The sequence below is a fragment of the Aquila chrysaetos genome, chromosome 25, assembly GCF_900496995.4.
Source record: "Aquila chrysaetos chrysaetos chromosome 25, bAquChr1.4, whole genome shotgun sequence".
NCBI lineage: Eukaryota > Metazoa > Chordata > Aves > Accipitriformes > Accipitridae > Aquila > Aquila chrysaetos.
The window spans coordinates 2,860,632-2,884,593 of record NC_044028.1 but is presented as its reverse complement, the minus strand read 5'-3'; the positions used below and the strand labels follow the sequence as shown (position 1 = coordinate 2,884,593).

The following is a 23,962-nucleotide window of genomic DNA, read 5'->3' as shown; positions in this document are numbered from 1 at the left end:
AGTTAGCATTAAAAGTAATAGCACGGAGAAGGAGAGCGAGAGTTATAGGGAAGGGGAAAAAGTTATGCTTTCAGCTGAGATTTAAAGTGAGCTGCTGAGCCAATGAGGCAGAGAGGGAGTGGAAGGGAGAGCCGCAGTGCCATAGCTATTCTATCTTCAGCCAGGAAAGGGAAAGATGAACAAATTGGCTCAAAATTGCCCTCCTTACTTTTATAGCCTGCTGTACATACTTCATCCATCTCACGGCTCAGCTTTCTCAGCCCCGCGCTGCGTTCCCAGAGCCCTCCGTCCTCCCTGTCCCGCAGACAGACACGACCCCTCCTTAACACCCACAGAGACCAAACCCCGGAGAGGCAAACATGCAAGGAGAGCCGAGGCTTGACCCGAGCTCAACGTGGTACCCGCACAAGCGACCTCAGCTCTTCCCAACCTCAATTTTCCCCGCTTTGCAGCAATATACATCCTTTTCTATTAATTTGCTCTCCCAGTGCGCTTATTATTTAAGCTCTGCATTACTTAACTCTCCAACGTGTTTTGAGACACAGTTTGCAGAAAAGGCACTATGCAAAATAAAATTGTATCTTCTGTTCTAATTTGTTTCAGGGGCTAATTACCAGTTTTATTGGGTTTCTGAGCATGAACGTGTGCTGCATATTATGTATGGCACAGCTGCATACCAGAAAGTGATCCTTCGAGCATTAGAAGTTTCATACTTTGTTTTTAAAACAGTACGGAAAAGGGAAATAATAGATGGTCATTAGGCATTTTTCAACCTGTTTTTTTTTGTTTTAGTGTCAATATGTGGGTTTTCCCCACAGTCCCTACCAAGTGCGGTTCAGTCCTTCAGTACAGCAAAGCTCCACCAGACCCGTATCAGCAGATGACTGCTCCTGAGTGCATCACACCAAAACGTTAATCTTAAGGAGAGATGAGGATAAACAAGTTTCAGCAGCACTTTCTTAAAAAGAGGCCTCAGCCTGTTGCAGCCTCCCAGGAGGTGAATAAATGCCAGCAGAAACTGCTGCTGTAGGGAACCAGCCTTTGGGAAGAGCAAACCTGAGCTTGCTGCACCAGCTCGCTTGCTTTGCAGCCTTGCACAGGTTGTTGCCACAAGCACGTCGAAATGAGCTAAGCTTAAAGAGGGCATTACTGGGACTCTAACAATTTTGTTGCTCATCTTAAACCAATATGGAACAATCCCTCTGTGATGAGTCGCTACAGAAGAATGTGAAGGGCTCTGAATTCATGGGACAGCTGCATCCCACGTCTTGCTGCCCTGATGCCAACAGGAGCCAAACCCAAACCACGCATGGAAACACACTCCTAAACCTGGAATCTGTTTCAGCACAGCTCTAAACATCCAAAGTTGTAAAAAGGATAGACACAGAGATGTGCCTTTTTCCTTGGCAAAAGGGGAAGAAAAGTTCTAAACTTCTCTTTTGCTGAAAAAAAAAGAAAAAAAAAAAAAAAAGAGAGAAATGCACCAAAAGATGTCCATGAAAAGACTCCTTTGCAGCACAAGGGGAGAAAAAGGCCTTTTCTGCACCCAGAAACAATAATTAAATAGTTCCCCTTGGTGAGAAGAGCAGTGACAGGGGTGTGCAAGGAGGGCAGGGTGAGGGCACACACCCAGGGCTGCTCCATGGGCGTGGGCACTACCAGGACCCCCCCTTCACCAAGCAAACATCTCCCTCCTCATAAAGCCCTCCGCTCCCAGATGGCTGCATGTAATTAACTCACATCAGGCTGGAGATGCCAAAACTTTGCCCGGAGAGAGCGTGCGGCCGCAGGAAAGCCTTCCTGGAGCCGGGCTGATGGCATCTTGGCAAGCGGAGCCCCAGGGAAGAAGCACATCCCGCTGGCAGCCCGCCACCCCATCCCTCCCTCCTATTAACACGTCGGCCCTTTGCTATTCGGAAAGCAAAAGGCCAGAGATTTGTTTTTACAACACGGCGTTAGCTTTTCACAGAGGAATAAAAAGAATCAACAAAACAACCTACGCATGTAAAATCACAATTTATATCCCCCTGAACAGGGTGGTGCCAGCGACCACGTACTCTGCAAGAAACTGAAACGCACGTGGAACCTCGGAGCAGCGAGGACGGCATCATCCCCGGCGAGGAACAGCGCCTAAGCTGGGGAACCGGCACAGATAGAAGTGATCAGAATTGATGGAAGATATCCCAGTTGAGGTGCGGTGGTAGCACCAAGCCCCTGTACCTCCTGCTTTCCCTGATCCCAGCCACATCCCTCAGGACAGCCAAAGCACAGCCGCAGACGTGGCTTGGGGGGACGGTGTCTCCTCCCCACGCAGCTCTCACTCCACGGCCAGGCTGTCCTGCATCTCATCATCCCCTCCGAGGGGCCCGTCCCCATGACAGCTCACCCGGTGAAGCCCAGACGAACACTATTCCCGGGAGGATTTATTGCTGATCCCACAGGGCTCGGCTCTACCGCCAATTCCGGTTTAATTCCCGTAACGGACAAAGCATGAGCTCGTGCCCGTGCCCTCCCTGGCTCGTGCCCTTGCCAACCCGAGCACTGCTGAGTAATGGGGACGGAGGATGAATCTGGGATCTGAGGAATTGCAGCCAAACCTGCCCCAGTGGCAAAAGGGACACGTGCCTCCAGGCCCCCCCCCTAATTTCACCCACTTGTCTACCACCGCAACTTTTCAGACCATTTACCCTTTTATACATCCCTCACACCTCACCCTGCTCGCGCGCCCGGCAGCAAAAGCATCAGCACCGTGGGTGCTCAGCTCATCACCATCACAGGGGCACCCAGAAACACACCCTGTAAAAATGCCATTGCAGCCGAAGTGCCTCAGAAGGGGAGTGCTCAAGACCCACAGAGGAACGAGCCATCCCTTGCAATGAAGAAAAGCAGTTTGTCCTACTCCAAGCAAGTTTTTTTTTAATCCATATCACTGTGTTTCATCCTTGGCTTACACTGTGGAAGGCTTTGAGGGGAGAGGGGGGCTGAATGAAAACTGAACTTCTGCAAAACAAGGAGGCTGCGATCATAAAAATCGTATCAGGTCCCTGAAGCCAGCCCAGGAGAGCACCCAAAATCATCCACCTTAAGCGAGTCATGCATTGGTGTGCAGGAGAGGAGAAGTGGAGGCTCAGTAAGAACCGCTGTCCCAGCCACAGTGAACGTGGGAATCGCTCTACAGGGTGAGGGTGCATCTCCTCCTCTGTATAACCCACAGCAACACAACCAGGGGGGTTACTGCCTTCGTGAGCATAAGCCCTGCCCATCCCAGGACCCAAACCTGCAGCCTTGGTCCACGCCATGGTGACACCTCACTTTTCTCATCAGCTCTACTCTTCCCAGGTCCTTGCAGACCGGAGTCAGAAGGCGTGAGGACCATTCCTGAGCAAACCAACGCCGTCTGCTGCCTGTAACCCAGGGCACTGTGGTGCAATTACATGGTGTCTAACAACAAGCATTTTCTTCCCTCGTAGAGCTCCTAAAATTACCAATTTCATGGTTGATTTTTCTCTCTGCTCATTTCTGCCTGTAATTCTCACGTCCCCCACGCTTCCCCGCGCCCCGGTGAGAGGGGGCATTGCAGCAGGGATGTTCAGGGGTTCAAAGAGCTGCCTGGAGCCTTGTGATGGGACACGTGTCGCTGGCTGTGTGCATCCCAGCGCAGGAGTAATTTCCTTCCAAGTGTAGCAGAGACATTCCAGTGCCATGTGCGCACAGGGACGGCACCTGCGGAGCCAGGGCAGGATCTCTGTCGGCACGTGAGATCAGTAACTGCAGGCACCGGGGTCTGAAGGCACCTGATGCTGCACTTCACAACCTGCCATTCCCTGCACCATGCCCTGGAAACACAGCCAGCCCAACACCAAAGTCCAGCCACTTCCAAAATGCTCTTCATGGTCCTTACAGCCATGATGTTCCTCCAAATCACCGGTCTTATGGAAAACTCCTTTCCGCGCAGGATGCATTTTAGCTCAAGGGAAAAGGATGAGTCCTATAAGAAGCTCCTAAGCTGCCATGCAGTTATTGGGTTAAGGTTTTACTCTCTAGGCCTGATCCCCAAGGGCCCGAGAGGTATTTTACGCCCCCTTAGCAATGAATTGATGAATTTCCATGGCTATATTTCCACTCGCATGACAGTCCTTCCATTCTGGTGCCTGCATATAAAAGGCATTGGTGCACGTGAGTGATGCTCTGCCCATCCAGTCCCCTCACCAGAACTGCAAGGTTTCACTGTACCACTATACATTTATTTTCTTGCTCACCGCTTTGCATTGACTTCTTCAAATACCAGACAAAGCCAGTAACAACCACAGAGACGGAGCACCACAGCCTTATGGGGTGCTCTACCAGGACCCCAGGATGCCAAACCCACGTGCCTCACCTTTCACAGCCTGTCTGCTCTTTGAATGAGATCTGAAAAGCTGGAGTCATGTTAATCTCAACATCAGATATTCATTTTTGGCCAACAAGCATCTGTCTGGCTAGTGGGGAACAGGCCTGATCAATCCCATGCTGATTTCTCACGTCAGGTTAGGTTTTATTTAATGGTATGGCTCTCTGAAGTCACGTATCTCTGGCAGCCTCAGCTGAAGGAAGCGTAGCCTGATGTTTATAGTAACAAATCTAATAATCAAATACAGTCTGGTAAATGACAAACTGTTTATTTTCCCTCACATGAGGAATTCTTATAAAACTGCTGAAACATTCCATTTAAAAGTCATTTACATGGCGATGTGCTGGGTATTGTCATAAATCAGGGAAAGCAGCCTCATGAATAATTTCAGAGACTAAAAATAATCCCAAACAGGAATCTTCTCTTCACATCTGAACTAAGGAACATACAAGTATATATATATATTTTTTTTTTTCTTAATTAAGACAAAAGGAGACCCCAATTGATGGGAATTTTGAGACGCAAGTTGAACAGCATGTGCCAAGGGCTGGATGGATGCTTTCAGCTTCCCGGCCTTGTGGGATCACAGCAGACTTTGGACTACTTACAATTCCTTTCCTTCGGGGCACCCAAGTGCGGGATCCCAGCCAAGCCTTTAGGGGACAGACACACACAGGGGAACAGATATAACCCCCTAAACAATGTCCATATCTTCACAATTGGTTCCACCAAAGGAATGCAACTGGGTCAGCCCAAAGGTTTATCCACCTCCTGTCTTTGGCAGTGCAAATACACAGAGAAAGAGAACATAAAACCAAGGGAAAGTAAAGTGATAAACTTCCCTGTATTCAGCAACCAGTGGGATCTCTTGATCCAAAAGTCAATAAAATAAATAAAATGGAACAAAACTTCCTGACTTTACAAGAGAAGTACCAGATTCCTGCTAGAAGTTGTTAAATATCATTTTACCAAGCAATGGCACCAGAGACATCCAATCTGTACGAGAACAGAGGTCCTGACCGTACTCCAACCCCACTGTTGTCCAGCAATATCTCAAGGGGGAGGTTCTGCTTCAAATTATGCTTGTGATGATCAGTAGCTATTCATGACAAAGCAGGTGCCTCCCATAAAAACTGGAGTAAAAGTAAGATCATGAGATCAGAATTGGGTCCCCATAAGTTTACTTCTAAATCTGGAAGTCCCTTTGGCAGCATGTCTGAAGCCTCCAGCTAGAAGACAACTGAACCCTCGAAACTTCACTTGAAATAATTCATATACTTCCAGGAAAAAAAAAAAAAAAAAAAAAGCATTCCTTTCCCACCCTGCTTTAATTTGAAATATGTCAACAGGGAAAGCCAGCTGAAATCCCACACTTTCCCCAGATGGGCAGTGAGGTAATCGGTGGATGTCCGCCTGTGTCAGACTTCGAATCCCATTTTGCTCCCTACGCGTCATCTGTGGTTGCAACCTTCCCTCCAAGCTGCAGCACCCCTTTTGCAGCAGAGGTTTGACATCTAGGGGACAGGCAGCTCCCGAGAAGCTGTCACTGGTGGGAGAGGTTATCCAGGCTCAGCACTGGAAGAAGATACAAGATCAAGGTGGGCGATGCTCAGACACCAAGCAAACACAAGAGCCATACATCTCTACTTTTGAAGTGCTGTGAGCAAGCCGCTGTCTCCCTGATGCCCAAGAAGCATTGCTAGGGAACTGGGGCACCCGAGGGGCCACGTAGTCCCATCAGGCCCAAGGGATTTGGGTCCAAAAGTGGCAGGTCAGGAGAGTCACCCATTATCAGCCCTTCCAAAGGCTGGTAGGAGCTGCTGGGTCTGTCCTGGGATCTGCAGCATGACCTGGGCCACCAGCTTGTGAACTTGGATAAACCAAAGCCCTTACACTCACCAGAAAGGCAAACCAGACCCTGCCAACAGCCAGATGACTTTATTAGTTAATTTAGTCAATACTGCTCAGACACAGTATTACCATCCTGAACTCCCCACAGCCCTTGCAAGCATATCTTGAAATAAATGGATCAGTCCTACTTTTATCAAACAGGCACAGGATATAAACCCAAGCATTAAGGGCCATCTCAGACACCTGGATAAATGAGGAGCTTTCTTCAGGCCTGAGTAAGTGTGATTCATTTCAGAAGAGGCTGAGATCTGCACAGCTGCCTAGAGATTCAGCATGCCCAGTTCCCATTAAAATTTATGGGCTGGAGAGGACAAGAACTTCCATGGGAAGGCCAATTTTTGCTCAAACTTTCTTTCCAATTTACAGACTAAAGCAGCTCGAGATGGAAGCTCGGACGGGCTCTGAATGAGAAACTGAAGCTTTTGGAAGGCTCTCAGCTCTCCAGACCTCCAGAAAGGGCAGCACGTCACAGCGTACCAGAGAAAGCAACACCACGGGACACAACAGCGGCGCAGAGCCCGATAGATCTTGCTCTTCTTGGCAGCCCTGTTAAACACAATGGGACCGTGTGCCTTTTTAAGGATGCCGGTCCAGGCGTTTTAAGGCAGAGAGCATCTAGTGGACGTCTGGTCCCCTCTCTACGGCAGGCGAAATAACGGTTGTTTGGTAATGGATTGCACCAAGAGCCATTTGAAGTTGCAGAAAACCTGGACAGCATCCAACGTGAGATTGGATCAGGACACGCTGCCGGGGCCAAACGCATTCCTTGATGCACTAACATCTCTGGGGGAGGACGCATCTCCCTGTCTCGTGGTCCGACGATGGGGAGCCCGGCGTGACCCCAGCTTCTGGCTAGGGCACCGTCGTGCAAACAAGGAGCGATTGTTCTGACACGAGACCTCCACGAGATCTGCAACAGGGAAAAATTCAAGCCCCGCTTCTCAGGACTTGTTCACTACTGCCTGCTCCCAAACATACTGCCCTGTCAGCCCATCACTCCGTTTTGTTGATACCTTATCCTGTTTTGCACGATGTGCTCTTCTGCATCGTGACATTGCCTTGCCTGCCAAGGACACGCACGGGCGAAGGGAGGACTCGGCGATAAGGGAGTTTCAAAGGGCTCTCGGAAGGAGCTCGGAGGAGGCGAAGCGAGTGCCGCAGGCCAGACAGGGAAGACGCACAACTGTGCGTGCAGAACAACAGACTCGGTTAAGTCTACAGACATCATAAGACAATCTAATGTGGAACTGTATTGTCTGGGGAATGCTTCAGAGGAACCCCAGCATCCAACTGTACAGTCCCATATGTTTTGATAACAGACTGTTAAAGGCACACTTCTATAAACACAAGTCACATTTTGTATAGATATGGGCTGTAAATGTTACGTTAAAATACCTCAGTTGCCTTGAAGCCGATTCATGCTCTGCAACTGCCAAGAAAAAAAAAAAGCGAGCCCGGGATATTTCAGCTTGCTATCTGAAGTTATTTATAATCAACTCTGACTGAACTGAACACAACGGGCCAAAAGAGCAGAGGAAGCAGCGATGAAGGGTGGTAAAGCTCACACTGCAATCCATCACCCCTGCCGCAAAGCCGGTGTTCAAACAAGGCAACGGGTCTGGCTTCCATCAGGCAAAGCCAGGAAACGCAGGGTTAAGGCCAGCTTGAACTTGGTCCTTACGTGACCCCTTGACATTATTCCTGCAGCTCCACTGTCTCCAGGGGATCACTTGTGCCTTGTTTGCCCTTGGCTCTTCCCTGAGCAGAAGTTGCAGAAGGACGTGGGGATCCCCCTCACAGTCCCTCTTTCTTCGCACTGATGGAGCACTGGGACACAGGTGTGCTAGTTTTGGCTAGGATAGAGTTAATTTTCTTCATAGTAGCTAGCATGGGGCTATGTTTTGGATTTGTGCTGAAAACAGTGTTGATAATACATACTGCTGAGCAGTGCTTACACAGAGCCAAGGCCTTTTCTGCTTCTCACCCCACCCCACCAGTGGGCAGGCTGGGGGGGCACAGCTGGGACAGCTGACCCCAACTGACCCAAGGGATATTCCAGACCATACGACACCACGCTCAGTACAGAAAGCTGGGGGAAGAAGAAGGAAGGGGGTATGTTCGGAGTGATGCCGTTTGTCTTCCCAAGTCACCATTACACATGATGGAGCCCTGCTTTCCTGCAGATGGCTGAACGCCTGCCTGCCCATGGGAAGCGGGAACGCATTCCTTGTTTTGCTTTGCTTGCGTGCGTGGCTTTTGCTTTACCTATTAAACTGTCTTTATCTCAACCCACGAGTTTACTCACTTTTACCCTTCTGATTCTCTCCCCATCCCACCGGGGGGGAGTGAGCGAGGGGCTGCGTGGGGCTGAGCTGCCGGCTGGGCTTAAACCACGACAACAGGTCAGACCGCACCTGGCTGGTGAGAGACCAGCTCCATCCCACCCAACCGCATCTCCACCTCCAGCTCCTCGCTGCTACAACCCGCTGTTAGGACTGACATTAAACTACAGGACAGACTTGGAGGTAGCCGAGGATATTTTATCCTACTGAATTTCTCTCCAACCTATGAAAGATCACAGGCTGCCAGGAAATGATGCCTCAGATGTAGCTCCCCTTTCTTGTGATGAGCTGGTGGCTTAAATCCATCCTTCAACTAATACTGCTGCTGACATTGACCCATCCTGGAGAGCAGAGATGTGCTTTCAAACACAGCATTTAGAGCTAAACTGACAGCTTATCAGGACAAAGTGATACGGAGCAGGCAGGGGATTGATTTTGCCTAACTGATCCCTCTTGTCTCGCTTAAGGGCAAACTCCACAGCCCTTACCGAAATGAACAGTCCCGCTAGGTCGCAACGGGACCACAGGAACACACAAGCGCAATAGGAAACTGCCACCTTTCTGTGGTGAAAGCTCCGGGCCCATGTGCAAAAACCGGTCTCAGATAAGCAGCAACAGTAAAATACCAGATAAACTCACAGCAAGATGGGACTGCTGATGTCCACCTAGCATCCAAAGCTTTACACCGTTTAGCTGAAGTTATTCTCTTCCCTTCATCCATAAGCTCTGCCTGTCCCTCCTCAAGCCGACAGAGGTTCTTCTGGAGCATCTGGAGAGCACCGACCACACGCACTGCATGGCTTTATAAATTAATCCTAATCTCTGGTACCCGTTTCTTAGAGGAAGTTCTCTGCTCATGTGGATACGAACTATTTTGAAGATGCTTCACAGGATGAATTGCAGGTACCCACGTGGCAGCCTCTCCCCCACCTCCACCGCTCATTGCCTGCATGAGCCCTTGCAAGTCACCTCACCGCTTCTTGGCGTGGTGGTTCCCTTCTTGCTTTCCGCAAGAAGCCAACTCACTCTCTTTGAAGCAATCTCAGCCCCAGATTGCCTCTTACTTTGAGATCTGCGGCACTTGCAGCAGCTCTGGGCTCAGCCTAAGTGCTGCCCTGATGCAAATGCTAATAACGCAACTGGAAAATGGGCTCCATAATCGATTGTCGTACACACCAGAAGTAGCTCTGCGAGCTCCATCCCTTGATGAACATACATGGGAAAGCCTGATAGGTACTTGTCAAAAACGTAACAGAGCTACAGAGAAACCAGCCATGACTCAGCAGGGCTTGGGAAATTTCAATGAGACATGTTTTTAAAAAAAAAAAAAAATTTAAAGTAAAAATGGAATAAATATGGCCTTAAGAAGACCCCCCATTTTGCTATGGTTGACAATTGATTTTTTCCAGTCACGGCACACCCTGCTCTAGCAATGGGGTAAGATTTCAGTTCATCGTAACGGGGGCATCAAGCTGTAGGTTGGGGATGGTGCCATCCGAGCAGGAGTCCTACATGTGACATGAGACAGGGTCAGGAAAACGGGGCTAGCCTATGCAATGGGAGAAAAGCAGCTGGCCAAGACCCCAACTGTGAATTCCCTGGACTCAACAACAGAGTTACCCCCCACTTCACCAGGCCCAGAGCTCCCCTTTTAAAAACCAAATTATCAGTTGAAGAACAGGTTCATACTTATTAGTAAAAATAGGAAAATCTCTTCAAAGCCTACATGAAATCAAGTTCCAGATCCCATGGACAGGCACTCTCACAAGTGAACATTTTACTGATCCTCATCAGAAAAGCAAAGGACAACAGCACACAGAAACTAAACCAACATTTGCCTGGCAGAGCCATGCCCTCGGAAGCCGGCCGCAAAATGATGTGCGAGAACTTACCCTGCACTTGCTTTGTGCCTTGATAAGAGACTTAAGAGACCGTGGTGGTCAATCAGGCCCTTCACGAGCCTCTCTTCACGTAAGACACACATGATTCAGTGTCAAGTGAATTTTTACTGTTGCCTTATAAACCCCTGCGAGGTGCAGGTTTGCACTGGAGTGGCCAGGAGACCTGTGCCAGTGGTTGTGACTGTAATATAAGTGTTTACAGCACTGGCGTAAGCTTGAAATTGCAGAAACAATGTTCAGGATCACCGATAAAGAGAAAACACCACAACCACATGTGAAACCGCATGCCCTTCTGACTTCCGCTCTTCCATTACCAGTGTTGATAGAGATGAAATTAAAATCTTTAGCGGGAAGCAAGGTGAAGGAAATCCCAGCATATTTACAGACATGACATTTATCAGTGCCCTTGGGAACGGATCCAAATCTCTTTTCTTGGGAGCCTATTTAACAGGACAGCAACCTTCCTAGGATTTGCTTCCCATTACTGGTGTCTCTCCCACCCGTCTGCCCATGCCCAGAAGCCCAAGTATGTTAAATATTAGCCTAGAAAAAAAAAAAAGATTCAGGAGAAATAGGTGACATTTTATCTTTTTTCCCTTCCTCAAGAGTTGCTCTGTACTGTTCAATCCTCCAGGCTATGAAATTCAATAAGCCATAATGTTCCAATCACTACAAGCCGCCTAGTCCCCACCATGCCGAAATAGCTGAGATTTAACAACAAAATTACATTGTACATTATATCATTACAGGCTCTGCACAAACACACTTACAAAAGGGCCTGGTAATAAAAGGTTGGGGATATACAATGTGTTTAGGGCTAAATCCTGCTCCTGGACCCATTAGCTTTGCTGGCATTGAAGTTACCTGACCTGGAACATGTGGCTGAAGAACAAGGTCTCAGTTTCTTTTCCAAACCCAAACTGATGCTTCCCTACACTCTTCCACCGGTAGAAATCCAAAGGCAATGACAAAGACCTCGTGGATTCATTATTTCACCCCAGGACTTCAATCAGCACATCCAAGTCTGACAGCACCCTTATGGACAAACCCAACCAAGGAATAAACCTGCTTGCTATCATCAACCTCCACGAGACAGGTTTTCATTCCTTTGCAAACAAAGCGAAGTCCATTCTGCTAGAAACTTCAGCACGGGCACACACAAATATTTATAAAAACATGCATGTATTCAGTACATACACACAAATATTGCATTTCTGTGTTCTCTGCTTTCCCATCAGCTGTGCCCAAAACCTAAGCCCAAAGAATTTCTATTTGTGGTACCAAAACCCACGGTTTGCTTTGTCTGCCAGCGAGCTCTTCGTCCTTTCCTCTCTCTGTCATCCCCAATGAAGGAGGTGTCAGTTCATGCTTTCTCTCCTTAACCACATCAAGAAGCAGCCTGGGCTGCAGCTCCTCTGAGACAGGAACAGATCTCTATGCAAATACCTGTGTACCCATCGCAAATCTCAGAGGGTTTAATCGAACAACAGAAAAATCAAAACAAACGCGCGGGCGGAGAGGAGAGCGATGGGGATCAAAGAGCTTGGGTACGCCAAGCTTCGTGAGGGTCCCGGGGGATGTTCCCCCCAAAACATCCCTGTTTGTACCGTTCATCCGACATCCCAGCTAATGTGACTCCTCAGCCTTCTGGAACGTGACAGATGTCCCAAACGGCCCGTACCATAACTCGTGGTTTACTTTCTGCAGCAAGATATCTACCAGAATATTAGATATTCAGGCAAATCCTCTTCTAACTTTGCACCACAAGGATGGAGGAAAGGGGCCAGAAGCAGTCACGCAGCTTGAATTCGCCCTCTGAAGCGACCGCGTTCACAAATAGATGTACACACATACAAAGTCATCTTATTTCTCCGGATGGCTTTCGGAGGCACTGCTTCTGAGCAAAATCGCAAGATACTAGTAGCATTGTGAAAGCACACAATTTCCATCTGTCAATTGAAACGGGCAAAATTAGATCTCGAAGCTGTGCATTTAATCCATTGCCAAACTAGTCTGCCTGGTACAGTGCTCAGAACAGATTTTTATTAAGGGAAAGAAAGAGGAAAATTGTCTTTTACAGCTGCATCTTGTCAAAGCTTCCCTCCTCCGCCCCCAGCCCAGCCAGCAAGCTCCAGAGTGACCGCTCTGATATTTCCCTGTGGCAGGAGGCTGGGAACAGCCCTGGAAGCCCTGTACAGAGCTCATCAGCTTCTAATTCACTTCCAATTTGTCTCTGTGCAGGCTGATGACTCCTAATTGCTGGTTCAGAAATACAGTGCATACCCTGATGATTTTAAGTTGGTCCAAGTTATCTTAGAATTAACTATTAGGGGAGATCACGTAATAACTCTCCTCCTATGCCAGGCAGCTAAATATTCAGTTAAAAGTGTATCTTACTTAAAATCACAAGGCTGCTTCAACGGCTGGATTAACGGATTGGACACAAATGCCAGATGCTACCTTAAGAATTAAGGGCAAAATCTGAGCTCAGTTCTCTTAAAACATCTGTGTAAACAGAGGTAACATATTTCTTGCATGAGTTTTAACGCTAGTGGCAAAGGTTGCTGCTGCACAGGTCGGATGCCCAACCAGGTTGAATTCCCAGCATGATGTGTGATAAAAGTAAAACACACCTGTGTGTCTCTGGGTGTGCGGTCCACGGAGCCAAGGCTGTACCCCTGGGACTCCTCCCAATTTACACCAGCCTAAGGAAATGGCAGACCACAAGCTATGTGCATAATCCAGTGGAATACTAATCGGAGCTCTGTAAGTAGGCAGCTCAATGCTTCTTGTCTGCAGAAGCAATTTAAAAACAAAACAAAAATCAACAATACACAAACACACAGAGAAAAACATGATTCAGAGTTCATTCACTGTAAACTAATGTGATCCCGACTGCTCTAATGGAGTTACTCCAAACATGTCATTTAGACAGAGCATGGCAGATAAAGCTGAGGTTTTGCTTCCAAGTAAGCAGGAGCCAGCCCGAGCCCCAAAACGCCAAGTAACAGAAGCCAAGGAAAAGCTGAGCTTAAACACAATTAGACTAAATCTAAAACAACTTTTGCATTTTAAAAAAACTCACTAAAATACAGTAAAGCATCTTAGAGACAGCTGTATGATAATTCAGAAAATATCCATCTCCAACTTGGGGTTACACTGCACAAAATCCATCTGTAACATAAGGAAGAAGAGATTAGCTATAGGCTCTGATCTTCTGCTCCCATTAATAAGTGCGGTTCAACTCCTGTGATACATTGTTTTACGTTTCTAAGGGATTTGCCATCTAGACATGCTGGAAGAAAAATACATATGGACTCAATACATAAACCAAACTTGTAAACAAACTGCAAATTGAAACTGCATTTATTGGTTCCCACCAGATTTGAGAGGTGAGAAATCTGAAGGCAACTGGAAAAACTTTACAAAGTGGAGTCTGGGATGCATCTTGTAAATGCCTTGAAAAGTAGCAAATTAATTGCTCTGAAGGGTTATAAATTACAGTCTGAAAATAAAAAGTAAATTGTAGCTATTTCGCAGAGATTACAAGTAATCTTTAGTAAAAACTGACACAACAAGTTAGTGTCTCTCAGTTTCTCACTGGAGGGAATATCCAGTACAGAACAATTAAAAAAAAATCAGTAGAAAAGGAAAAGCACACACAAAGACATCCTGAAATAATTTTAATTACTAACTTCAGTGAAACTGTACATGTAGTAAATTTGGATGTATGGATGCCAAGAGTGTTAACTTTTGAATCCATTGGCTTTTGTAGCAATAAAAGCGCTAACTAAGTTAAGGGGTGAGGAAGAAATAGGCAGGCAAATTTTTTCTAAGTGCATTTGCGAATTAAACCTGGTCAGAGATACCTGCTGCAGTCCTGACTTGGGACAATACTGAGATAATTCCCTAAAACTCTGATGAGCTGCACACTCAGCTCGGAATCCCAACACAAATGCAGCAGGGCCAGAGATGAACGGGGCATCACGGGCTCCAACCACGGCCAGCGGCGATAAGGGAAAGGCAGCAAGCCTGACCAGAACTGGGGCTGAGAAGGGGTTAAACATGATTCTATTTACTGAATATTGTATTTCATTAAAGTCAAAGATCTAATTTTATTTTCATTACTTATACTTTTGATTTACTTTGTACACTTTGCTCAGGTGGACTTTTTTTTTTTTGTTATGAGTCAAATTCATCGGACAATTTCACATTTCCTTTCTTGGGCACCCAGTATCATATCTTTTTTTTTTATGGTTTCCCTATACTCACACTTCTGAACGCATACAGGTATTACCATCCATCAGTCCTTGCTGCAAAAAGCTACGGCAAAACCTCTTCCGCTTTGAAAGTATTTTCGTAAATTAGCTTTCTAACCCTGTTTTTTGTCGCAAAAGTCATTTCAAAAACAGGAGCCAAGCACCAACTAATGCCTGCTTGAGTTTGCAGAGAGCTTAACACCTTGCTCTGAGCAACCAGCCACCCCCCTGCCCACGCTGCCGCGTACGCTGACATTTTTCCTAAATATCACAGCAGCTTTGCCATAGGACAGGGATTTCCAACACTGATCCATGCTCCCGAGTTTGGCTAGAAGACAGGAATAAAAGGCATTTCAGAGAGGTACAAGCTATGAGCAGTGCTTAAGGAATTCAGGGTGCAATACAGAGGTCAGAGACGAGGGTTTTTGGCAGTGCCAGGGATGCAGGGACCACGACAAGCCAACAAAGATAGCTTCTGTGGGTATTAAAGACAAAACTCAGGACTAAACTGTTGATTAGATGTATTGAGCCAACACAGAACGCTGAAATGAAAGGAGCTAAAACACATGTGGACAACATATTTTTAGACAAGTTACAATTTACAAGACTTTTCTTCCGTATGTTTCCTAATTGCTTGTCATTCAGCAGGAGATGCTGCTGGGTGCACAGCACCTGCGCCTCTCACCAGATTCAGTGGGCGTCGTGGATGCTCAGCAGCTCCCAGGATGAGGCCAGAAATACATTTATTCGTTAACGGGTTTTTCCACAGCACGCTAAATATTTTAACTGCAATATTTATATTCGGAGATGACAAATTATGATTCGGTCAAACCCTCCCCGTTGCACTTGTCAGGATACAGCCTGAATAAGAACAGATTAAAAGCAAAGGCTTTCCGATAAAGCTCCTCAAATCTGATACATGCTTATTATGGAGCAATCAAATAAAGTTTGTTAAACTGATGGGAGCCCAGACCCGGTCACTTATACCTACACCTCCGTGCGCTTCAGTATAACCCCCCCAAATCACAAACGGCAATGCTCCCACAGACGTGGGAGCCAGAACATATCAATTGTGCAATAAGGAATGAAGAGAACTGCAAGCCTCATGTCAGAGAAAAATTTGTAACACTGCCGAGCAGAGAGTTTAGCCCAGTATGAGGAACGGGCAGACGGAGCAAAGACCAGAGCGTTAGAAACAGAGCAGATCCAGCATTTTACATTAAATGCATTTTTTCACCATCCAAGCGTACTTATAGACACCTATACTGAGGGATGCTTGAAAATAACACACAGAATGTTATTGTGGACCTTAGGTCTGCCCTGAAGTGCTTGTAAGGGCAACTAGCGAGTGCTGCAAGGAGAACTTCATCAAAAACCAAACCAAAACAAAAACCCAACAGATTTGATGCACGCAGAGACTCTACCCAGACGGGAGAACAGAGCCAAGTCCCACAGAAATCAGCTGGCACCAACAAGCTCTGTAGCCACTTGAGAAAATAAATCAGGGGAGAGTTTTTTCTGACTAAGGCACACAGAATTCAACCTATAATGAATCACTGCATGTTTTTATGAATCACGAAATAACCGGCAAAGTTGCTCGTGCCTTATCAAAGCCGTGCTGCAAAGCTGACGCTCGGCGCCGTGATGGAAAGCAGGTTTAATAGCTGCTGCGTGTTACGTCCCGGGTCACAGCCCGTTTCTCCAGCCAGTCATACGGTAAACCCCCTCGCAGCAATGCAACGTACTGGCGATGGACACAAAGCCAGCGTTCCTCCCAACCCCTCCACCTCGGCTGCCAATTGCCACCCCAGCCCATCGCTGCGTTACACGGGCATGAACCAGCAAGGGCCAGGAGCTGCGCCCAAACGTCCCCCCCGCCAAGGTGCAGGGACGTCTACGGATTGACAAAAAGTGACTCAACACTTCATCGATCAAAACGTTAGCAACAGCAAAAAAAAATATTAAAGAAAACACCCTTCTGGATACAGGCATAGCTCTGTGTTTCTGCAGAGCCGTCAGTTAACAGCGGCGCTTGGGAAGAGCCAGGAAAGGACCTCGCAGGATCGCAAAAACCCAAATCCTGCTCTATACCACCCAACGTGCACACCGAGTACACAAAGTCCCACCCACAGCCCTCTATAAATAAACCCACGTAGGAGATCCAGGACTGAAGAAAGAAGTACGTTTGCTTCCAATTATATACCTTTTTTAAAAAAGGCAATTTAAAAGTAAATCAGTAATAACAGAGGGAAAATACAATACAACTTGACAGTGAAAATGCAATTTCAACCATTGCCCGTATCACAAGAACTATATTCGAGCTATTTGCTCTGTCACGTACAAGTGACTTTCTGGTTGAAGTTGGGTTTGGAGGTAATCCTGAAGCTCGGAAGGAGACTCCTGTGCTGGAGCCGTCACTTCAGAAAGCTGAAGAATGGCACTGCACAGCAAACAGCTCGACAAAAGTCAACCGTGAAAATCAGACCCAGAGCCAGTGCGAACACTTTCTGCTCCTTTAATTAAACTTTGATGGACACAACTCTTTGATTATTGCTCCCACACCTGAAAACCAGCTTCTTGCAGCTCTTTTGCTTTCTGTCGCTTGAGAATTCAGAAGTTTGTAGGTTTTCCTAATACAAAACCATGCAAACGGGGGGGTGGGGCAGGATTTTTTCCAGGTTCTTCTTAACATTCCCAAATGCAGCACAGCTATTAAAAACACAAACGTGCATCTACTACATCTGCCTGCCCACTCCCCCATTTTCTCTCCGATGTGCAGCCCTTTGGGCGGATGCGTGCCTCCGGCTAGGCAGGCTCCCGGCCCCGTAAGCTGATCCCCATCCCACCTGTCCCCCCGAGAACCAGGCAACAGCTTTTTTTAGCTATTTCTAAGCCTGGCAGTAACCCCTTCTGCTTAAGCTGCAGAGGCAAACCACGCTTTTGGCCCAGCCGCGGAGGATTTCCACCTGCTCCAGACCACAGGTCTGGGCTATCTCTGCTACCGACAAATATTTGGAGCGGCCGGGCGGTTTTTGTGGTTCAGGCGATCTGGATTGACAGGGGTTTGCCGGGAGCCCCACGCGAGATGTACTAGATGGCACTCCCTGAACTGCGGTTGCATTTGGTTTTCTGGATGCTGATGTGCCCACGTCCGCGGTGTAAACCCCATAGCGTGGCGGGATGCAGCTCCCTGCCTCTGCCAGGAGCATCCCCCGGGATCACCCCCAAAAGCCAACAGGGACCCACCAGGATTTGGACCCCAAATGCGCAGGATGGGACACCCTCGCTTTTTTGAGGCATGCTGGACGGACGGACGGCTCTGTTCGCAGCCCGGGGACACAGGCAGGGGTGAAGTCTTTCGGCTTGGTGGTGGGGGGGGGAGCGTGCACAAGTTTTAGAGCTGAAACACCATGGGGGAGATGCACTCCCACACCGAGAAACACTCAGTGAGCACGGGCAGAGGAGGGACGTGGGCATTGACAGGCCCAGAGCAAGACCCCAAAATAAAGCCCAAAGAGAGCAAAAGGACAACTCCCCCAGCAAGAAAAAGCACTATTGAAGGAGGGCACCTGCTTTTCAGAAGGGGTTAGTGCTTCCCAGGTGAGCAAGTACCTTGGTGAAGCTCTTCAGACTCAGATTTTAGGAGACGTCACAGTCATGTTCCTTCCTTCTGTAACAGAGGGAGATTTTAATGTAAACGTAAAGCTCATTATTGTGGTTGATGGATCTATGCTTCTGGGTGGGCAGAAGAGTCACCAAAACTGCACAACTGGCCAGAAACCACCTTTGTGTTGCCATCTCCTCTTTCAAGTTCCTCTTCCCCCGGGACAGGCACCCGGGGAATCTCAGTCCTGATAGCACTGATCCACCCACACTCCTCCTCGAGCCGTCTCCCCATCTAGCTGCGTTCCAAGTGTCCCAGCTCCGTGGCAGTGGCACTTGTCCCCGAGCTGCCCGACCTCCGGCTGCTCGGGGTCCGACACGCACCCAGCACCAACCAGGCACAGCACCAGCTCCTGAGCAAGACGCACACCTCCTCGCTTCGAGGTTGCTCAACGCAGCTTCGTTAAGCAGCTTCAGGAATCACAACCACCAGCAACGCGAGCACTCTCGCCAAGAAACTTAAGAGTCGACACCAAGGGATTATTCTCACTGCGATGCGTGGGACTGCTGGCGACCGGGAGAAGGGGAAAAAATCCCAGCAAGGAGCTCATCCTTATTGCTGCGATATGTTGTGAGCTTTGCTCTGCTACAGTCAAAACATACCGGCTCTGACAGCAATAATGCTACAACACAGGGCTTATGTAGTTTTATTAAATTTCTGCTTCACTATTAACCAACCATCACAATTTCCGTCTAATATTATGTTAGACGGGTAAGTTCTGTAAAGGAACTTGCTCTCCTGTCAATTCTTAGGAGACACGCTGAAAGGCAAAATAAAAGCACAGCCTCACCCTCCAATGGCACGAGCACACCTGAACCCTCTTCTACACAAACCTCCCTTGCTCCGTGCCGACACCACTTTGTTTTCCTCCCGCTGTGGGTTAATTTGTCGGCGGTACCGGCTTCGGGGATGCCAAACTCAGACCATTGCGCCCCAGTGCGAGACCCCACCAAAGCCAAAGGAGAAGGCTGCTCCCTCCCGCCTGCCCCCAAAGTTTGGAAACACGACAACCTGCTTTTAAGAGATCTGTCTTGACTCACTCCAAGGTGTAACAGGAATGCAGTGCCCTCCCCAAGCCCCTCCAGGACCAGGTATATCACTTTTTTGTTATGGAACCATCATTTACAGTTAATATTGATATGGATAAAGCATCACTGTGTTTACTTGTTTACTTCTGCCTTCCACCCACAGGCGTATAGAAAGCTCGGTTCCCCTCTCACAACAGTGTAAAGCAGAAATATCTCTGGAAAAGTCAATAGTTCGTGTAAACCTAGTTCAAACGAGAGGAGACCCAAGGCCATAAAAATTGTGGGTCTTCCCTCCAAGTATTTCTCCTAATAACAGACCAAGGCAGCATTCTGGGGAGGATTGTGCAATTCCTCCGAACGACAACACTCGACTTGGTGTTGTTGCTGAGGAAAACAGTGATCTCAGATGCACACGGGTTTCTTTGGTTAACTGAAGCGAGATCAATAATAACCATATTAATAAATAATGCTTTTAATAGCAGTGGCAGGATATAGGCAGCAAGCTGCAGGCAGGTATCAGGGGTAGGTAAAAGCATTAATTATCTGCACAATGTCAATGCTTCTGAGCTGACATGCAGAGCAAAGCTAAAAGCTCACTTTCTGAAGATTATCAAGACAGACTGACAACTCTCTGCTTGCTTGCACACAAGCATTTTGGGTAAAATTCAATTTTCTGGATGTCACAACTGAGAGGAACACACTGCTCTTTTTCATTTAACATTAATAAACCGGGTAAAGGACACAGGGGAGGGGGATGAGATTTAGAGGCTTGACTATCCTCTTCCTTCCCTGCCTGCAAGTTGCAAAAGAACAAAAGCAAAGGGGAGTTTTCGGGACCCGAGGCGAGCGAGGCACGTGCCTTCCCCAAACCAACTCCAACCCGCTCCATTTTTCTGCGACGAGAAAGCGCACATGCACTCCCGAGCTCTCTTATATAAACAGCAAGAGGGTCAGCGCCTGTCTGAAATTCCCCACCGTGTCGAAAATAAATAGGAGGCTGTCTTTAAACTTCGTTCCTTCCCACCCCACCGAGAAATAAGTGAACTCGAGGGGGTTCTCCCCTCTTGCGGGTCTTGGAGGGCTGCGGCTCAGCATCCTCCACCGCCCTGCGATGCCAAGGACGGGCACCTCGTCCTGCTGCCCCGTCCCTCTCGCTCCCGCACCGGACGGTCGGATGATGCTGGTGGAACCGAGGGGACCTTGGCGTGTGCGTGTCCCCCCACTGAGGCCAGTGGGATGAGCACCGGGGGGGGGGGGGGGGAGATGCGCTCCCTGCCCGTCCCGCTCCTGCAAAGCCCCACATCCCCCTCCCCGAGGACAGCACAGAGCCGGGGGGGGACACTCTGGGGACCCCGGAGGCTTCGTGACACCCCCGTGTGCTGGAGGGAGCCGTGAGCCCCCGGGACCCACAGCCCCGACGGGATGCTCCGGGCACGGGGAGGGCTCCCGGGTGGTGGTGGTTGGGGGGGGGGGGGGGGGTGTCCCAATCGGCCGGGGGGGGGTTCGGTGTCCCTCGGGGAAAGGATATGGGTTACAGACCAGCCTGAGGCACCAGCTGCGCGGCCGGGTGGTTTGCTTGAGGCAGAAGAAGGCGGTGGGTGCCAGAGCCGGGTAAGGCACCTGCTCCTCCTCCTCGGAGGCCAGGTCGGGTGGCGGGTCGCGACAGGGAGAACCAACGGGACCGGAACCGGCATCCTCCTCCTCCTCCTCCTCCGGCGGCTGCTGCTGCTCGGCGGGGCGGCGGGGCGGCGCGGTGATGGGCACCCGCACCTCGCCGCCGGCCGGGCGCGGCAGCGGCTCTCGGCTCTCGCCATCAGTCATGGTAGCGGCCAGGACCTGCGGGGCAAGGGCAGGGGGTCGGAGGGGGGGTTGGGGGGCGGCGGGACACCCCCTCCCCTCTTCCCCCGGCGGGTTCCCACCTCGGTCCCGGCGCTCCAGTCATAACAAAGACGGGCGATGGGGGTCGAGCCTCCTCCCGGGCGCGGCAGCTCCCGCCCCCCCGGGGAAGCTGGGTCTTCCCCCCACCCCCTCCCCCTGGCTTTTTTCTTTTTATTTTTCGAGGATGGAAAATTGATTGGGGCGCGGGGGGGCGGGAGGGTCCTACCTTAGTTTGGCGGAGCGCGGTGTCCCCAGGAGCATAGCCGTGCCTTCCAGTTCACATGGGACCAGGCAGCAATCGGGGCGCCGGGAGGCGGCGGATCTCTTCTCCCCCCCCCCCCCCAATAAAAAAAAAAAAAACAACAAAACCCCACACGAACACACACACACCCCCCACTACAACCAGCACCCCGTAAATCCAGCCGGGGGGGTGTGTGGGGGGGAGCTCGGCGTGCGGCGCCCGCCCGCCCGCGGGGATGGAGGATGGAGGAGGGCTGAGGAGGAGGAGGAGGAGGAGGAGGAGGGGAAGAAGAGGTGGCGGCGGGGGCGGGGGCCTCTTCCCCGAGCGGAGCGGAGCCTCTCCCGACGGTAATCCCAAGGAGCGAGCAGGCAGCTCGGCAGCCTCTTTGCAAAGCTTCGCCCGTGTTTAACAGGAAACTTCGGATTTACCGGGGGAGGAGGGAGAGGAGAGGGGAGGAGAGAAGCGGAGGCGGAGGGGGCTGGAAGCCCGGCGGGGCAGGGCGGGGGCGGGCAGCCGGGAGGAGCCGGGGCAGCCCCGGGGGGTCGGGGCCGGGGTTGGGGGGGGGGACATGAGGGCGGCACCCCCCCCCCCCCCTTGCCTTTGTTCAGGCTTCGTGGCGAAGGGCAAGTCGCCCAGGCCCTCTCGGGGGGCCACCGTCACGAGTGGAAGGTGGGGCGGGGGGGAGGAGGTGGACCGACCCCCTCCCCAGGGCAGGAGGAAAGGACTTTGCAAAGCCGGGGGGGGGACGGGGACACCGGGTTCGTCCCCCGCTCCGTGCCGCGGCTCCATCTCCGCCGGGTTCCCCGCGGCCGTGTGCCCCCAAAGGGGCAGATGCAGCCCCCCCACACACACCGGGGGGCTGCTGCGTGGGAAGGCGCAAACCCCCCTGGCAACCCCACTTGCCCCCCAGGGCATTAATTCATTAGTTTGACTAAATAAATGTATAAGCCCAAGTTAGAGGTCGGAGGATTTTAATAAATAAAGATCGGCTCTTAAACTGCAGTGATTTTTAGCTGAGTAGCTAATCTTCTCAAGGGCTTAGCTTGGAGGGATCGGAATAAACAGATAATAGAAAGTCGTTACAGGCACCGTCCCCTTAAACTCCGCTTAGGAAGTTTTATTCTTTTGAGTTATTTCAAACCGTGAATTATATCTGAATGTAGTACAGGTGGAGGGGAGCGGGGGGGGAAGAGAGATTACAAAATGTTAGCTAGATACATTCCCCTCAACTGGAATGTTTTAAAGAGTGAGTTCATTATATACCACCACATTCAATTTGCAAATGCAGTTCCCAATGCTATTCTTCATGGTTAATAACTGGGAATTGATTGAAAAGGGAGGTCGTGCAGCTTTCAAAGCAGAAAGAGCCAAGCCTAATGGGGCTAGTGAAGAGATGGTTTTACATACACACTTTCAATTGTTGTTTTATTAGATGTTTGCAGGTTGTGATTAACAGTATGTGGCAATTTTATTATTGAACAAACAATGCCTCTGACAAGCAGGACACAGCCTGCAAAGCGAACGTGAAACGTGCAAAGAAGAGATTGCACTTGGAGTTTCCAACGTTTATACAAGCTAATTAGGGCAAATCATAAATTACTGTGGGAAGGGAAAATCTGCGTGTGAGTTGGTGGAGCTCTCCTTGAGCAAACCGTCTTCCACTCATAAATTATCTTGCTCAGGAAAATGACCTTTAGAGGAAGAAAAGGAGGTTTACTAAAATGGGAATCGGGAGAAGGAGAGGCCAAGCCTCGAGAGCCAGCAACGCCTCTTGACCCTCTCCCAAAGGCAGAAGCTGCCCAGGCAATAAACTTTCCTCCATGCCTCCCCTCCAGCTCCGTGTCAGGAGAGCGGGATGCTGCTCCCGTGACTAACAAACCCATCTCCAAAGCTCTTCCCCCACCAGCAGCCACCTCCTGCCCTTCCCCAGGCAGAGACTGGGAAGCACAAAGTTGTCGCGGGCTGCAGACATCCTTCCCATAGCCAGACAGAGCACGGGGAGCCTGACATTTTCAAGGTCTTAACCTGTTGCCTGATGGAGAGTATTTAAAGCCAAGAGCCTTTATTAATAAACTCCGTGCAACGATGGCGGCTGAGAAGGACTTTTATTGTAAAACGGAGGATTTTGAAGAAGCCTGGCAAAGAACAGAGCCAATCCTGACCCCAGTGGGGATTTTTGGCTCATTCTGCAAAGGATCAGGATTAATTCCAAAGGTGGTCGTTATTGAAAAGAGACAACATTTTGTTGGCAAAGGTGTTTGCTTCCTTCTGTAGTTCCTGCTTAACCCACATCCAGTGGTTGGAAGAAGTAGGCCAGATCCTGCTCTGTTTACTCCAGATTTGTCTCC

General features: G+C 49.4%; 1 protein-coding gene across 1 annotated transcript in view; it reads right to left on the bottom strand.

Moving 5' to 3' along the window:
* Positions 1-22,048, bottom strand: part of CACNA1H (calcium voltage-gated channel subunit alpha1 H) — a 255,993-nt gene extending 233,945 nt beyond the window's left edge. Inside the window, 2 exon segments of the mRNA XM_030002143.2 lie at positions 21,024-21,331; positions 21,600-22,048. Of these exon segments, the coding sequence (XP_029858003.1) occupies positions 21,024-21,316 (293 nt within the window). The 5' untranslated portion in view covers positions 21,317-21,331; positions 21,600-22,048.
* Positions 22,049-23,962: the final 1,914 nt, after the last annotated feature.